This window comes from Setaria italica, chromosome I (genome assembly GCF_000263155.2).
Source record: "Setaria italica strain Yugu1 chromosome I, Setaria_italica_v2.0, whole genome shotgun sequence".
NCBI lineage: Eukaryota > Viridiplantae > Streptophyta > Magnoliopsida > Poales > Poaceae > Setaria > Setaria italica.
The window spans coordinates 33,014,822-33,032,196 of NC_028450.1; the positions used below are offsets into that span (position 1 = coordinate 33,014,822).

Consider the following 17,375-nt stretch of genomic DNA (forward strand, 5'->3'; position numbering starts at 1 on the left):
TTATCAGAAGAAGTCATCACAAGTATGGAGAAGACTATAGCAATGGGTCTTGATGCGGAATACAAGATCTCACTTGCATCAATACATCCATCCCTCATTGCCAGAGCAAAATTGTCTGAGAAAGAGGAGTCTATGGTTGACAAGCCTAAGCTAGAGAGTTTACGATCCTCTCCATCGGAAGGGGTTAAGACGAGGTTTGTTTTGGAAATTGTCAATCTTTGTGAAGCATTAAATGAGCGGGTACTAGTATTCAGCCAATATCTTGATCCATTGTCCTTGATCATGGAGCAGCTGAAAGCAAGGTTCAATTGGGCTGAAGGCAAAGAGATCCTGCTAATGAGTGGAAATGTCCTGGTTAAAAATCGCCAAACCATGATGGAAACTTTTAATAACATGAAAAGCAAGGCCAAGGTAATGCTTGCATCAACCAAGGCATGCTGTGAAGGCATTACGCTTATTGGGGCATCACGTGTGGTTCTACTTGATGTTGTGTGGAACCCTTCAGTTGGAAGGCAAGCCATCGGCCGAGCTTACAGAATCGGTCAGGAGAAGATTGTGTACACGTACAATCTAATTGCAGAAGGCACAGCAGAGAAGAGCAAATATGACAGGCAAGCTAAGAAGGAGCACATGTCTAAATTGCTCTTTTCAAAAGAAGTGGAGCATGGAGACTTGCCACCAGAACTAACACTCAATGATAGGATTTTGGAAGAAATGACTGCACGTGAAGACCTCAAAAAATTGTTTGTAAAGATTTACATTGATAATCAAACTGATGGTTCACCTGGTAAGTGAAGCTTCTGGGATTTGCAATCTAATTGTTTGTGCAATAGATTCTGATTTTTGTGCACGTCTTGTTATTTGCCTTACATTTTGATAATGTTCTATGTTTTTAGATCAGCATTTCTGATTTCGGCCTTTCTGTGCCATTTGTGTTGTCGTTGTGGTGGTGTAATATAAGCTAAAACATGCCTAAACCCGTGTGCGTGCGCCCGGAAAGGCCCCCGGTGTATAAAAAAAAATTTCTTCTTAATACAAAAATATGCAGCTCTCCTGCGTATTCACGAAAAAAAAAGATAATGTTCTATGCTGTTTATGTGTTCCCCGTTCATCCTTTAGTGTTCTTTTATTGATAACTACGTGCAGTACAGAGGCATATTGGTGATATAGACGACTAGTAATCTTCTCTACATCATTCCATATTTATTGGAGTACTTTGGAAACCTTAATTTTAATTGTTTCAAAAGTACCAGTTATGATGATATTGTCTTCTTTTATGTGGATGCAGGAGAGACGGAGAAGAACACTACATGTGCACATGCCTAATAATATGAAACAGGATGGAAGAAAATGATGAAGACACTAAAGCAGATGACGGACTATTGAGATGCTGTTGCTACCAGGGAAATTTGATGGATTTCTACCAGTGTTCCAGGCTGAGTCAAAAGGGATGACCTAGAAGTTTATCATGACACAGCACCATTAGATCTGTGGCTAAACCTGCGAAATGGATTATGTTGATTGAATCGCTCTTGTACTGGATTGTTTGCAATTTCCTTTGTTCTAATTTTCCATTTGGTGCATTGATGAATCTGATATGCATAGAACACAGCTATGCTAGCTGGTCATTTTCAATGTCTACTTAACAAGCAGTACCCTCTGTAGTTTTAATACTTCTTGCATTTCTTTTACAGGTCTGGATGATGCTAATATGTGTTAGTTTGATTTTTATGATTTGGTATGTAACGAAACTTTACAATCACATGCCACTTACTTGAAAATTCTTATATCAATTGAGCACAAAATTCGAAACTAACATATGGGGTAGAATATATGGCATGTGGGCAAGAGATAGCGTGAAGATTGATCATGTGAAAAAGCTTTCGAAATGTAGAGCCTACAATGTACGGGCAAGATTAGAGCTAAGTTGAACCAGATCAAGGTCTTCATAAGTAAGGCTGCACTCAATGGTTACCCTTTTGTTGAGATATTGGCATGAGTAATGCCTTTCATTTAGCTATGAATTAGAGTATACAAAGTGCCATAGACCTCAGCCAGACTGGGGTGGCCAAATATCTTCAGTTAATTGCGATGGGGCAGGTAACTGCTGTTTAATATCCGACAATAAGAATTAGCCTGTCTCCTTTGCCTGTTCCATTTGCCAAATTAATTTGCCTGAATTGCTCTTTCGTGGACATCAACTATTGAGCATTTGTAGCATTGATTAAGTCACAGGCTGCCACAACCACATGCATGGCCATCGTTAGGAACAGTCAAGGAAGCAGATTCAGAGAGCTAAGTTGTCTAGTGCATATCTACCTGACGTGTTTTGAATGACAGGGTTGGGGGATGACCCATGGGCTCCCTTCAGCACCTCCTCAGTTAAGAGTGACGGAGCCTTTGCAAATAATTGGGTGAAGGTGACTGCTTTTAACCAAAACCCATTTCCATCAAAAATTGTGGCAACTGCAGTCTCCAGAGAGGTTGGCTATTTGGCCGACTTGATAGGATGACCATTTTTTTGAGCTCCCGCTCTAGAACGAACGCATCTTTTCTCTGAATCAACAAGCTGGCAGCTACAGGAGAAAGCAGAGACTCCCAATGGACTGTCAGCAAACTAAAAATTTTACAAGAACAAACACTTCTTAAAAATGTGCAAGAACAAATATTTCTTTTACAAGAACAAATACTTCTTTTACCATTTACTTGACTTGGTGTAACTTATTTCGCTTAATCATAATGTAAACCTCAAACTAAGCATACTACCTTTCTCAGTCAATTGGAATACTGCAGAATCTGCAAGACTTTCTGCATGGAACCATCCCTAGGGCAACCAAAACCTGAATTTCTTGCAGAAAATTGTTCAACAGCGCCAGTGAACCTATTCTGGATTTCTTTGTTCATTTAGTAGTGTGATCATTAGCTGTTTTGAGTGGGTAAAGGTAATTGGCTAAAACATGTCGGGCTTCCCCAGCCCCAGGGCTCTGTTGGCATCTTTGTGTAAACCCCAAATGCCAATGGCCCAGAATAAGCAAGGCCTCAAGTGGATGAAGGTGAACAAGGACCTTCAGAAGTATGTGATATGTATTTTTTTTGGCAGATCAAGACCATATGCAAATCTCAAAGCTGCAACCTTGGGATGATCAGATATTATAACCATTTGTATTTGCTTAGGTGAACTCAGCAGAAGTGGGTGCTATAGAAGGAATTCTAGTTGGGGAAAGCTAAGAAAGGTAGAAGAATTACACAGTTTGGTCTTTTTTGTACCATAGCTAAAACCATTTTACCAGATTCTAATAGAGCTCTATCATTGTGATCAATGTGTAAGTTGGATGAGAAACTTAACAGTAATGGCAATGTGCTGAAACATAACTTTATATTTCACTGTTCCAATCACAAGAATTGACCCAAACTAACAGAGGTCAGTAGCTCAGAGCTTTATAAATTGTAATTCATGTGTGTTTCAGTCTGCAACATTACAGATATCGTACACCTTCTTACCTACTTTACAGACTACACGACTGAACTTGCATCGAACATTACACTTTTGCAATGAGCTCATACTGCTCTGACTGCTCTGATATTTTTCAATGTCCTTTATTGTCTGCTTCAGTTTGCTGCTGATATCACCCAATGCCCACACCAAAGAAATATGTGGCCGTGGATTCTGCCAAATGATCAAATGATAATTAAATAATTTTGTTTAAATTTGGTGACAAAATTAGAACTGTTAATATAAAGTTCTAGTCATTTTAGTCTCAGAGAGATTCCTGATTACTTCTTCATTACTGATATTTCAAAGTAACTACTATTAGTATACATATAAAAAGCACCAGCTTCATTTTTCCATTGCCATTAGCCTTAGGTAAATTTCAGACAATTCCACCGTAGGGATGAATTGGCAATTGAATCTTTCTTTTGAAGCAAGGTGCTAGATTTATCTGTTCGTATGAAATTATGTGAAATCAAGGAAAGCTGCATGTTCCATATTATCTTATCACTCATCCTAAACACTCAAAAAACGCATAACTTACATCCATTACCTTGTAAAACTCAGGAAGACCATGTAATCGATATACTTCATCTACCATAAGTATCTGCTTACTTATCTGCAAAGAAAATTGAGGGTAGTGAGCAATGATACATTGAGGCATTATGCATATAAACACAAGATGGTACTAATATATACTGTAAATACCTCTGGCAAACCAGTTCTTGTAACTTCTAATGAAAGAAATGACCGCGTACATCGTCATTGACAAAGTGCTCCCACTTATTGAACTCCATCCAGTACCTTCATTCCAAATGTATAAAGCATCTCCATAAGTGACAATGAGACAAATAAGCACAAAAAAGAATACTGTGCAAGTGCAACCATAATTCTGCACAGGAGATTATCCACAGAAGGGACAAGCTATTAGTCACTAAGCAGCAAAGTTCTTAGAGATGACAAACCGTTGTTGCGACTGGAACTTTTGGCAAAGCATTGCAACGAAGGAGTCAATTTGATGCACCTGAACTGCAACAGGTCTTCCTAAGCTTACATGAAACTCCCTGCTCAAAAGCACTTTCTCAAGCTTCTGTTCATCCTTGCACAATTCAGAAAGTGCATAGTCTGCATCAACAGCATAAAGATCCGGAACAAGAGATGCAGCTCTTTTCATAGCAAGGGCTAGCTGTTTCTTTGCATCTGAAGGTATGACAACTGCATAGGACAAAGCTTATGTATTAGCGAGGAGCAGTTTCTAGATTTTAAAAATGAAGGTTGCAATCCTAGCTCTACAAGTGCGTTCAGTAAACGTTGCGGCAGTTGTACCATATGATGAGCACAATTTTGAGCCAAACTGTGTGACTAATAGCAGACCTCCCTGTTGTAATTGTAATGTTGTCCTAGACGTCTCAGTAACAAAATATGTTACCTCATTCATCCTATAAATTTGATCTTATATATCTTATTGCACATTCATCGCATCAAAGGACGACAGCACTTGTAGCGCGGCCAAAGAGCAAAAGCGCATACCAGGGATATAGACATGTACAGCGTAGTTGCCTTCCACATGTGGGAAGCTCCGGACACGACTCCCCTGCGCCATCGCCGAGTAATCTGCAACAGGTATGATCCCCAGATACCGTCAGCGAATCAGCAGCAAAGGTTCGAAGAGAAGGGGGCGCGAGGAACCATGCCTACGAAGTTGGGGGGCTGGAGGAGGTCGAGGGGAGGTGGAGGGAGCAAGGCCGAGGCTTCTGGAACCTCCGGGGCCCCGGCGGGGGCGGCCGCCGGCTCGCCGCCGTCAGAGTCGGAGTCGGACGCGTAGTTCGCCATGAGCGTGTCCATCGGTGCCTGGGATGGAACCCACACCAACGGCTTCCTGGTCGGGTCGGGGATCGCGTTCTAATTGGAGAAGGCAGGAACTATTTGCGAACAGTGTTTGTGCCGTTTCTATTAACGTAAAATAGTCATTTTGTCATTCAACTTTATCCGATGGTCAAGTTCGTCCCTTAATATTTATTTTTATTTTTAAATTAAACTTATCCTCCTTTGTGTTGATGTGGTGCTCCATATTTGCCTAAGACTAACATGAAAAGTCCATTTTGCCCCCTCAACATTTACTTTTATTTTTAAGTCAAACTTGTCCAATGTGTTGATGTGGTGCTCCATATTTGCATGAGACTAACATAAAAAGTCCGTTTTACCCTTGGCTTCTTCTTTCCTCAACTTTTTGTTGGATGCGCACCATCTTTCTCAGCAATTTCCTGTTAATTACTTTAAAACCAATATTTGGCTGCTGCAAGCAAATCAGTGTAGTAGCATGCATGTATTTGGAAGTTGTACATCACAACCGTGTTTAATTTGGAACGTAGAATTTTATTGGGCCATGCATTGCATTGTATCACGGACGCTCAGAGAGTTAAAATAAAAGGATACTTCAACACCTACGAGAGACAATACAAGCCAGCAGATGAAACCATGGATCGATGCATCCTATGATTGATTGATGGTAGCAGCATAATTATGGAAATTAAGAAGGGGAAGAAGCTAAGGGCAAAAATGACTATTTGCATTATTCTCATGGCAGCATGTAGCACCACACCAGCACAAAGGACGAGTTTGACTAAAAAAAGTTGAGGGACTAGATTGGTCGATTTGAAAGTTGAGAATCCTTAGGCAAAGTTGAGGGACTAAGATGCTATTTTACCTTTTATTAATAAAGCAGGAGAGTCAAAAAGTCAGCCAAAGTTGGCCTTGTACAAGAAAAGGAGAGGCGAAAAAATGAAATCAAAAGAACGACGATACATTAAGGGTTGTCAATTAGCGTTGTCAGGTGCCGAGCACCGACCAAGCCCTAAGCTCTTGCTTCCTCTTTGATTTTGCGCAGCAATGCCTCTGGGGATAATTCTTTCCTAGCGAAAGTTCACGCGTTTCTCTCCTTCCAGACCTCCCAGTTGACTAAAAGGAGCAGTGATCTGAGCGCCTTCCTGGACACACCTTGCTGATGGCCCATCTGAAACCACCAGTCGCGGACCGATTGGGTGGCTTGCCAGCTTGCCACGTTGAGTTGCGGGTAGGGGATCCACGCACTAATGAGACTCCACAACCTCGCCGTGTACCGGCATATGACCAGTAGGTGGTGTGCCGTTTCCGGTTTGTGACGACAGAGCGGGCATACAACATTCCTCGGCCATCCTCTAGCCGCCAATCTGTCTGAGGTCCATACTCTATTCTTGGTCACCAGCCACGCAAAGAACTTACATTTTTGCGGCATCCACGGCTTCCAAATGAGCAGTTTGAGCTTCGTTTTGATCGACCCAGCGAACTGAGCCTAGTAGGTCGAGGACGCGGAGTACTCTCCCGAAGCGGTCCATCTCCATCTAATGGTTTCCGCAGAGTTAGGGTCTAGCTGAACATTTTGGGTGACGCCCCAGAGCTCTACAAACTGTTGGATGTGGGTGACAGTGATGTTCGAGTTGGTATTGATATCCCTAATCCATTGATTGCCTGTGAGAGCATCCCGTAGGCATCTGTTTTTCTGCTTGGAGATAGCAAAGACATCCGGCACAATGTCCTTGGGCTGACGGCCTGCCACCCAGCCCGAGTGCTAGAATGAGATTTCGGCTCCATTCCCGATTTGGATTTCCGTGGACGCTGCGAATAGTAGCTTGTCTGTCTCGTAGCACGGCGTGCCCAAGCCAACCCAAGGCTTTTCTGCACCGTCCATTCCTGCCAAAGCAATCGCAATTTGAGAGCCCTTGCAAACTTTTCAAGATCCAATAGGCCAGCACCACCCAATTCCGTTGGTCGAGCGACAGTCGGCCAATTAACCTTACATTTCCCCCAAAGATGTTCGCATCACCTGTCCATAGGAACTTTTTCATGTAATTATCAACTGATTCGAGGACCTCTTTCGTAGTGCTCAAGGCCGTAGGTAGGTAGACGGGCTCTAAGGATAGAATTGATTTCATGAGCGTTACCCGTCTTGCCTGCATCACGTTGCAACCCCCACTAGCCCGACAACTTTGTTGCAGCTTTGTCCGCGAAGGGCTGGAAGTCGACTTTCCGTAACCGCTGGACAACTAGCGGGAGCCCAAGGTATTTGATTGGGAAGTGCACTCTGACGGCAGGGAAGCCGGCAAACACTTCGTCGAGGTCGATCTGCTCGTAGCGAATTGGCACCACCGATGTTTTGTGCATGTTTGTCTTCAGGCCTGTTACTTCCCCGAACAAATGCAGGAGGGATTTGAGCGCTTCCACTTCATGCTTTGCCGGTTTTAGGAAGATGATGGCGTAGTCCGCGTACATGGAGACACGCAGTCTGGTTCTGTCCCTTGACACCCTACTGAGAAAGTCAGCGGCAGTGGCCAGGCTGAGAAGCCGTTGTAGCAAATCAATGACGAGGATGAAAAGGAGCGATGAGAGCAGGTCGCCTTGCCGGAGCCCGCAACCGTGAGTGATTGGTGGCCCTAGCACCCCATTCAGCAGGACTTGCGATGTAGCAGTAGAGAAAGTCGCAGCTACCCAATTCCTCCATTGGGCCGGGAATCCCATTTGTTGAATTAAGGACAGCAAGTAGTCCCACCGCACGGAATCAAAAGCTTTCGAGATATCCAACTTGATGAGTAGCATTGGGGTTTTGTTTATGTGATAGCGCTTTGCCATGTTGCGTACATAGATGAAGTTATCGTGGATGTTGCGTCCTTTGATGAATGCGCTCTGGCTTTTGGAGATGGTCTCATTCATTGTCGGCGCCAAGCATAGTGCCAAGTCTTGGCAAATAATTTAGCCACACTATGAATTAGGCTGATCGGCCTATAGTCAGTGATCTTGTCCGCCCCATCTTTCTTTGGGATTAACACTATGTTCACAGAGTTGAGCAGGTCCATATTGAGACATCTCAGGTCGTGGATGGTGTTGAGAGCTGTGACAAGTTCTCCTCGAATAATCTCCCAATAGGATTTGAAGAAGTTTGCCGTGTATCCGTCTGGACTTGGTGCCTTGTTCGAAGGCGTGAGGGAGATTGCCCTTAGGATCTCATCGTCAGAGAACAAGGCAGCCAGATGTTCGAGGTTGTAGCGCTGAATGTTTATGGTTTCCCAGTTGAAGTCCCGCGTCCGTGGCGATGGAGTGCCCATGATGGAGGAGAAGTAATCATTTACTAATGCAGCCTTGTCATCATGGGAGGTGGCACAGCCGGCCTCTTTCTGTAGCCAGTGAATGCTGTTTTTTCTTCTTCGCGCATTGACCTTGGGGTGGAAGAATCTCGTGTTCGCGTCCCCCTCGCGTAGGTTGGTGATTCTTGACGCCAGCCATTTCCTCGCCCTCTCGATAATAGCCAGCCCCATCACCCTCCTTTTAAGCCCTTTCCACAAGAGGAACTCCAGAGTGAAGAGCTTCATGTCCCCTTGAGCAATGTCAAGGCGGTGGATCACCTCTAGGACCATGTGCAGTTTCATCTTGGCGTCAGAAAGGATTGATTGACTCCATTTCCTCAAATGCTTAGCCGTTTCTCCCAGCTTGTGGTGGAGGAGGCATGAAAACGGTTGAAAATGGTTGGAACGAAATCATAACGTAGAAAATGAAAACGGGACGATCGGGATTTTTCCACATTTATGAAAATAAACTACTACAAAACTGGTTTTGTAAAGAATGACATTAAAATTAGTTGAATATGACAACTTTTATATTTTGCTAAAAATGGGAACGGTCGAAAATGAAATCATAGAAAACGAAAGCGGTCGGTTCGGGATATATCCCGACTGTTTTCATCCCTACGGATGGGTTGAGTGTGTAGCGATGGCCGCTGCCAGACCGACCGAACTTCGTCCATGAACCCTGGGATCTTTGTCCAGAAAAGAAATTTTCGAAGCGGAAAGGCCGCGGCCGCCGGGGGCTCATCAGTTTGGACAGTAGCAGAGGGCAGTGGTCGGAGAGGGAAGCGACCAGAGCTTGTAGGCCGTGGTGCTCGAAGGCAAGATCCCAATGTTCCTTGCAGAACACTCTGTCTAGCTGCCTCTCATTGCTCCATGTGAACTTGCGGTTTTGAAGGTGGATTTCGCGTAATTCACAGAAGGACAGTGCCGCTCGAAATTGTCGCATTCTATGCAGGTTTAGGTTTCGGTTGTTCTTGTCTCGTGCGCGGTAAATCAGGTTGAAGTCGCCTAAGACCAACCACTTGGTGTCGCCGCTCGGTTTGGTGCGCCTCAGCTCTCTCAGGAACCTTGCTTGCGGTTGTCTCGTGCCGGGCCGTACACGCCCGTGACGAGGAAGGTGGTGCCGCACTCCTTTAAAACTGCTGTGGCCGTGATGGCGAACCGACGAATGCTAATGTTCTGGAGTTCGACATGGTTATCATTCCATAGCAACAGGATGCCTCCTCTCGTTCCCTCTGCAGGCTTATGGGTGAAGCAGTTGTGTTTGTATCCTCCTAGAAAGGAGGCCATTGCGCCGTCAATGGAAGCCAATTTTGTTTCCTGGAAGCAGGCGAGGTGACAGAAGGTCTCTGTCATCATCTCATGTACAGTTATGCAACGGGCTGGGCTGTTAAGCCCTCTCACATTCCAGCAGATAACCTCGAGGTTTGGAGTTGTCATTTAACAGATTTGCGTCGCAGCAAGTAGAGGCCGCCGCCCCAGCAGCCGGGATGCAGAAGCAGTTGACGAAGATGACATGAAGTTCAAGCAGCCACACATATTGAAGTTCAGCAACAACAGCAACAAGCAAAGTCTCAAGCAAGCAGCAGAAGAAAAGAACGCAGTGGTTGTGATACATAGGCGAGTTGTTGGGTCGCCTGTGGAACAGGGGCAGCAGCATCGGGCAATCATACATCATCATCGGCGAATCCTGCATTGATGTCGTCGATCCCGACACCCGCCAGCTGCATCATTACCTCGTCCAGCTGGGTGGTGAGTTCGTCGTGGATGCCGAAGAACGTGGAGAGCGCGTCGATGACCTGCGGGGCAGCGGCCCGCTGTACATGGTGATGTAGTCGATCAGCACCTGCTCGATCGGCTTGCGCTCGTCGTCGGTGAGGCCCAGTTGCCGGCACAGGTTGATTTGGGCCTTCTTCATAGCCGGAATGGCCGGCTTCTTGGTCAGGTGGGCGCTGCGCAGGACCTTGGACATGTCGTAGGTTCTGCGGCGTCGAGGTTGGGCCCGGCGCGGTCCTTCCGGCTCGTCGATCAGCGGCGGAGGGGGCGTGGCGAAGAAGACGTCCAGCCCCATGGCTGTCTCCTGCACGACCAGCCGGGGTTGCCCTGCTTGGTCGTCGTGTCGCCCTGCTGGGAGGGTTCCCTGCGTGGTGGATCACTTGAGGCGGCGCCCGGCAGGCGCCTGGCGAGCGCGGCGAGGCCGGGAACCCTAGGGAGCCGATAGGAGTGTGCTCCTCAGGGGCCAGCGCAGCCATGACGTGCGTCCTGTCGAGTGCCACCGCCACCTGGTCGATGTTGGTCGCTACCGGCAGCGGCACCTGGAGGGAGTGCTTGAGCCGCCCGAAGGCGGCGGTCACCGGGATGTCCGGTGGTGTCGCGGCCCTTGGCGTGGCCGCCGTCCAGAGCCTCGATCGCCTCTGTTGAAGCGGACAGGACTTCATTCCCCCGCCCCGGCAGCGGGGACAGTTCATCGATGCCGAGCCGATCCGCCAGGGCCGTCGCCTTGAGGATGTAGTCCTCCACCGCCGGCACGACGAGATCATGATTCAGCTGCACAGAGTGATGCTTCAATAAGTTATTCACCACATCTTGAATGGAGGCCGCCTATGCCCTGAAAAGGAATTGCAGTTCAGCCGTGCGCCGGGCCTTCAGATCATCGACTCTGGGAGCCTGGCAACAGCGGCTGGCGGGGAGGCGTCCCTGCGGCGGCCACCCTGATGATAGCCTCCCTGGTGGCGCCGTGGGGAGCGGTCCCGCTCCCTGTAGACCGGCTCCAGGCGTGTGCCGTGGGGAGCTGAACCACTTGACCAGTGTTTTTTGTTGGAATGGGAAGACCGGAGCCGGCTGAACCTCTTGACCTGTGTTTGGTTGAACTGGGAAGACCGGAAGACAAAATTTCAGAATATGGGACTCAAATTCGCAGGATTTGTGACTCAGCTGGCAAGCTTTTCGGAATTTAACGAAGGACTAGCTACAAAGCAGCATGCACGAGTTCAAACGGAGCTTCGCTGAAACACCAGCTCAAGAGCGCATCAATGGCATCGGCCATCACATTGAGGCTGTAAACACGTACTACTACATGCGTAACCGAATCCATTCGTGAGATTGAATCATTAGCGTTGATAAACCATACAAATTCTAGTGCTATACAAACACAATTTATTCCTTTTGGACACCTCTCTGCATTCTTCAGTTCATCCTATTCGTACCGACTACCGTACAAGGACCGAGTATGGGCGTGGTGCTACGCGTGCCAGCAGTCGATTCAGATCCGGCCTATACGTGATTCAATTGTCGGTGCTATTATCTACAAGCAGCTTCCACACGGTACAAGAGTTCCTGGACTAAGGCGTGCCTCAAATGAAGGGATCGATCCGGGGGTCATGCTCGCTTGCCATTGCCATCCCAGTGCAGAGGCATGTCGGGCACATCACCTGAAATTTTCACAAGAGATTGATTTGCGGTCAGAATCAGCACTGAGAATTGGATCAACGTCTTCTTCTTCGTACAAAGATATGTGGCTCTACTACATGTTTGAGAAAAAGAATTGGATCAGGGTGTAAGAGACCAACTTACCTTTCCCGCACCTGAGCAATTCGGGCATCTCTCTGTCCTTGGAGCGGATAAAGGCTGATCGCCATCACTGAACGTTGAAACCGGCTCTGTGAGCACAAGGGCGCCTGTGCTTGAACAGCGGGCACAGGCCAGGTATCCTACAAGCCACGAACATGGAACTCTCAATAGCTAAACAAACAGTAAATTCAGCTTACAGACATTATATAGCTATGAAAAGTATATTTTTGGTAAATAATGCACAAAAGGTTTCTGATGCAGGCCCTTCAAAATCATCCTAATATTATCATCCAAGTGTCTACATCTTTCAACTGCACTAAAACTTCACATCAATGAACTAAAAACAATCCATTTCAGACCTCATGTGAGCTTCAGGCAACGATAGATAATCTTATTGGACTGTGGAGCTGCCAAAGCTTAGTGGCATATGCAATCTTCCCTAGAAACTGTGTTAAAGTTATATGGGCACGAAAAAGTTTTGGTGAGGAAAACTTACCGGTTCCTAAACAATATTTGCACCGTTTATGCTCCTGCTGCTTCACATTGTTTATCTCAACAACCATTAGGGCGGAGATAACTCCAACTGCTCCACCTGAGAACGATGCCACAATGGGATCTACCTGACTGCAGTACAGGTAGACAAAAGAAGAGAGAGACAATTAGAGTTGTGGCATATCAGTCTTAATTTCCCCAGTTAGATGTTCCTTATAATTGATTAAAGGGTGATGGAATAGTGGTCGTACCTCAACTGCATGGGCAGATGAACGCTGCGGATGAAGTCTTCATAAGATGTTCCGCCTAGACCGAGTTTAAGTTCCAGCTGCACAAGAGCAAACCAAGTTGTTAAGAATCTATGCATTTTGTATGGCAATATAGACAATAAAGGCAACATTGGCGATTCTAAAATTGAGAATTTGGAACTTACGATTGGTGCAAGAAAACCACCAAACACCATTATCCCGGCAATGAGGGTGAAACACGTAGCATAGTAGACCTTTAGATTTGCTGCACTCTGTTCACACGAAGTAAAATTTTGGTACCTAAGTAAACAACCATGCATAGTAGCATCAAATGCAGAAAAGGCATGGATACATACCAGGGGAGGCAGGAATGGAATGAATGATGGAAAATCAGGAAGCTCCCGATCAGGTTCGTCAACTGAAATTCCGAGTTCTGCATTTTTTATTCTTTGTTGTATTCTCAACCGGCGAATCTATGAACAAGACAAATGAAAACCAAGGATATAAGATGCCAAAAATAAACATATGATACAACCTTTGGCAACATTGCAACCAGAATTCACTAGAAGATGTAACTAGTAGAACTCAATCTGATAGAGTGCAGGTAGGTTCACAAGATATGCACATGCAAAGATCAGTGGATGTCTCCAGTTCTCTGATAGTTCACTACTCCCTCCATTTCAAATTATAGATCGTTTTGGCTTTTCTAGATACATAGTTAGATACATAGTTTTTGCTGTGTATCTAGCCATGGCCTATATCTATCTAGGTGCATAACAAAAGCTATGTATCTAGAAAAAACAATACGACCAATAATTTAGGATGGAGAGAGTATAACACAGGTGCCTAGAAGAAAGATGAGCTATAACAAACAGCATCCAGTTACAAACTTACACTAAGCTTGAGACTAATTTCAAATAAAGCGCGACTAGCATGTCCTAGCTCTGAATGTGACCATTTCCACCTTAAACGTGTAGCCGTAGCCTATGATGGTACCATGATATTCAGTATTGCCTCTTTTGACAAACAATTCCGTAGATGCCAAGCTTCCAAAGCTACTACTAGATGGAGTAGTAAGTATATGACAAAGAAGATAAAGTTAACACACCTCCTCCATATGCAAGAAAATCTTGTTTCGGCGGCTTCTAATGTTATCCTGAATCTCCTGCAAATCCAGCTTTGCAAAATCTTGGACTGTCTCAGGCCCCTCAATGATGCAAAACCTGCAAGCCAGGCCAAGCAGGGTTCAACGTTAGCTCCGGCCATCAAAAAATAGCTCCGTCCAACAGAAAACCACACCAGGATGCCATTGCTACATACAATACAAGACTACAAGAGTTCAAGGACTATTTCAGCAGTTAGATCCAACAAATAGACACAATTTGCTTCGACGCATTCAATTACACTTGGTCGTCGAGAAGATCGAGCTAACAGCTAAACAACAAAGCCATGACTAATCGAGATTCAAAAGCCTGAGTCTAAATCGGTAAGTCATAAAAAACATAGCAGTGCTCGCGGCAGCAGCAATCAAATCGCACCCACGAAAAACAGCATGGTTCAATCATAGTCACAGCTCACGAGCAGCAGCAAAACTACCAACTCCTGACAAGAAAGAATGATTACCCTGGCGACCCAGCGGCCTGGTCTTCCCCGACACCGAACGGTGGGGTAGGCGGCGACGAGGACGAGGACGACGGCAGGTCGGGGGAGCCACCGGACGCGGCTGCGGAGGCCGCCACGCGCCACCTGCGTGCGGGCGGCAGCGGGCGCAGCCGCTCTGCGTGGGCGCGCGGCGGCCGGAGCCGCCCGGGCCCGAGGCCGCTGCAGGCCAGCATGCGGCCGGAGCAGAGCATCGCCGGCGACGCGCTCCTCGCTCGAAAGTAGATTTTAGTTTTTTTCTGCCTGTGGATAGAGGATTCGACACCTCGACGGCGACGGATCGGGCGTGAGATGGGTATAGCAGCTTGGATTTGTCGGCAACGGCGAATCGGAGGGTGGAGGCGGTGGCTCTGTGAGTTCTGATCGGTGGAGCGGGGAAGATGAGCGTGGCGGCACCGAGTGGAGCTCGTGTTTTCTTTTTCTAGTCGTATTTTCTGCTATTGGGGAAAAATGGCGAGTGGGATTGGAGAAGAAAAATATCCGGGATCAGGGGATTCTGATGGCGGGGCACTTGCCGGAGGACACGCCTCCAAAGGCCAACCAGTCCGACCACCGGCCACTGAGCAGTGAGCACTGAGCCGCTAGGCGGTGAGCCGGTGACCACTGACCACCGCACCTGATGGGCATCACCACTCTTATCTTCAAGATTAATATACTCCATTCCGTGTTTTAAATATAGAATGGTACTTAGAGCTTATCACGTTTACCGCCAAAACTTTTTTAATAATTAACGTACCGCCCAAATTAGTTAGATATGTTGGTAAAATAATATTTTAGAATCGGACTGACCATAGCTAAACTGATAATTCGAGTTCTCAAATTCAACACGGATGCTTGCATTTTTTCTAAATTTATTCCCAGATTTAACTGGCGATATTCTTCAGTGGTAGGCGACATGTCCATCGACAGCGAGACGCCAACAGTGACTTCGTCAATCTTAAGGATTCGCTGGCTCAGTCTTTCGGAGATGCTCGTAGCCATAGGGGTAAGGTTGCGTGCATGCATTCGTAGGGATGAGTATTCGCTGGCTCAGTCTTTCGGAGATGCTCGTAGCCATAGGGGTAAGGTTGCGTGCATGCATTCGTAGGGATGAGTATGCGTACATGTTTGTGCGTTTACACAGTGTTATTCGTAAAAAAACATTTTAGAATCAACTAGTAATATTCACGAAAGTGTAAGTATGTCAAGGAAAAGATACGAACAGAGACTATTATTTTTCTATATTTTCAATGAATTTTAAAAAAATAGAGAGAAAAGGTAAAAGATTAAGTAGAGTAGGAGTTGAAAAAAATATGATTTCGATGATATGGAATGCAGTCATGCTTGACAGCCGTCCCACAACAATTAAAAGATGTTCATATAAAAAAAATGGAATCCATTGTGTTCTACCTAGTTCTTTGGAATTTTTTTTTCTTCATCACTTGCACTCAAAATTACTCACAGCAGGTAGATCGGGCTATGAACCTAATGTCAACTCAAACAAGATAAAGAACACATCGATCACAAAAGGAGACACGAGATCTAACAAAGAAAGGTACGTATCTATTAAGGAGCCCACATACAGCTAGATTGCTTTCAAGATCGAGATTAAAATACTTTGCTACGAAATCTTCAATACAAATGTCGGGACACACCACATAAACTTGATGCTTCAGGGTGACGCATAGCCACCTATGAGTCCAAAACTCCAAGAGTAACAAATTCAAAGAACGAAACTTGGTAGTGTTTTCAAAACACAAAAGATGGACTTAGTGTTATCACAAACTCTCTCAAAGAAATCTCTCATAATCTCCAATTCAAATCTTGCAATGCATGCTCTAGAGTGGAGGAGAGGTAGAGGAATGGATGCTAGAGAGTATGTTTGTCTCAGGTTACGTGGTGGAGCGAGAGAAAGTTAAATAGAGAGGGTGAAGGGGTAAATACCCAACACCAAAACTAATTACTACTTGCAACCACGACAAGTATCAGCTCAGTCGGTCAGGATCAACCGACTTGAAGTTTAAACTCGGGTTCGCACAGTCAAAAGCTCCTTTCAGGTCCGATTTGAGCCGGTGCTAGAAATGTAGTAAAGGATGAATTGGTCAAGTCAAGGTGCGGAGTGTCTCTAGGGAATTGTTAGCAATTTTCTGAGCTTTAGGCTTCGTTTGGCTGTTGAACTCAAATGGCGATGCCTAAGACGCGGCTTAGCTAAGCTGTGGCAAGTTGCAGTGAACATTTTCTACACCAAGCTCTTGGCAAGCTACGTCCACATAAATAGCAGAAGAGACTACGAAGCTGCCAAACTTTGCCTCAGTTCAGTCGGCAGCCAAACAGGAGCTAAGCGTAGGCGTGGCGAGTTTGCGGCATGTTGTGGTTGCCAGCCAAACACAGCCTTACGACACCTGCACGACATCAAATTCGAATCCCCTGGAATGTAAATGAATCTTCTTATTCCTTTTCACTTTGAATCAGAGGAGTCACCAATTATCTTCCAACTAATAGAGGATATGCAAACGGTCCAAAATGCTCCATGAACTCATTACCGCTTTTATTTAATTGTCATCAATATGCTATAAACCTGACTTAGGAGGACTAATACACTTTGAGTAATCCCAACAACAAATAAAGTGCCTGAAGTGGCTGCGTTTGTGATTTTTTAAGGATTTCAAGGCAGGGCAAACATGTGGAAGCGATCAAGGTACAACTCTGTATTTGTTTTCGTTGAGTCGAAAGCAATTCCGCACGCGCACATCTGTACAGGTTAGTCAAGGTGTTTTGGTT

The 17,375-nt window shown here is 45.7% G+C and overlaps 3 protein-coding genes across 3 annotated transcripts; 1 reads left to right on the forward strand and 2 right to left on the reverse strand.

Annotated features, from left to right (window-relative positions):
- Positions 1–42: 42 nt before the first annotated feature.
- Positions 43–1,680, forward strand: LOC111258002 (SNF2 domain-containing protein CLASSY 3-like). The gene is made up of 2 exons (XM_022828673.1): positions 43–787; positions 1,289–1,680. Exons 1-2 carry the CDS (start codon positions 43–45, stop codon positions 1,324–1,326), a joined length of 783 nt encoding a protein of 260 aa, XP_022684408.1. The 3' UTR covers positions 1,327–1,680.
- Positions 1,681–3,429: 1,749 nt separating this feature from the next.
- LOC101767493 (U6 snRNA phosphodiesterase-like) lies at positions 3,430–5,370 on the reverse strand. The gene is given in 7 exon segments (XM_022825413.1): positions 3,430–3,667; positions 4,044–4,109; positions 4,199–4,251; positions 4,254–4,294; positions 4,456–4,705; positions 5,021–5,104; positions 5,185–5,370. Coding segments are annotated over 7 exon segments (849 nt in total). The 5' UTR covers positions 5,336–5,370; the 3' UTR covers positions 3,430–3,463.
- A 6,349-nt stretch (positions 5,371–11,719) lies between these two features.
- LOC101767896 (protein ORANGE, chloroplastic) lies at positions 11,720–15,084 on the reverse strand. Its single transcript, XM_004953240.4, has 8 exons — positions 14,580–15,084; positions 14,065–14,179; positions 13,313–13,429; positions 13,142–13,228; positions 12,960–13,036; positions 12,713–12,840; positions 12,220–12,356; positions 11,720–12,077 (listed from the first exon to the last, which is right to left on the reverse strand). Exons 1-8 carry the CDS (start codon positions 14,807–14,809, stop codon positions 12,000–12,002), a joined length of 969 nt encoding a protein of 322 aa, XP_004953297.1. The 5' UTR covers positions 14,810–15,084; the 3' UTR covers positions 11,720–11,999.
- Between the last annotated feature and the right edge of the window lie 2,291 nt (positions 15,085–17,375).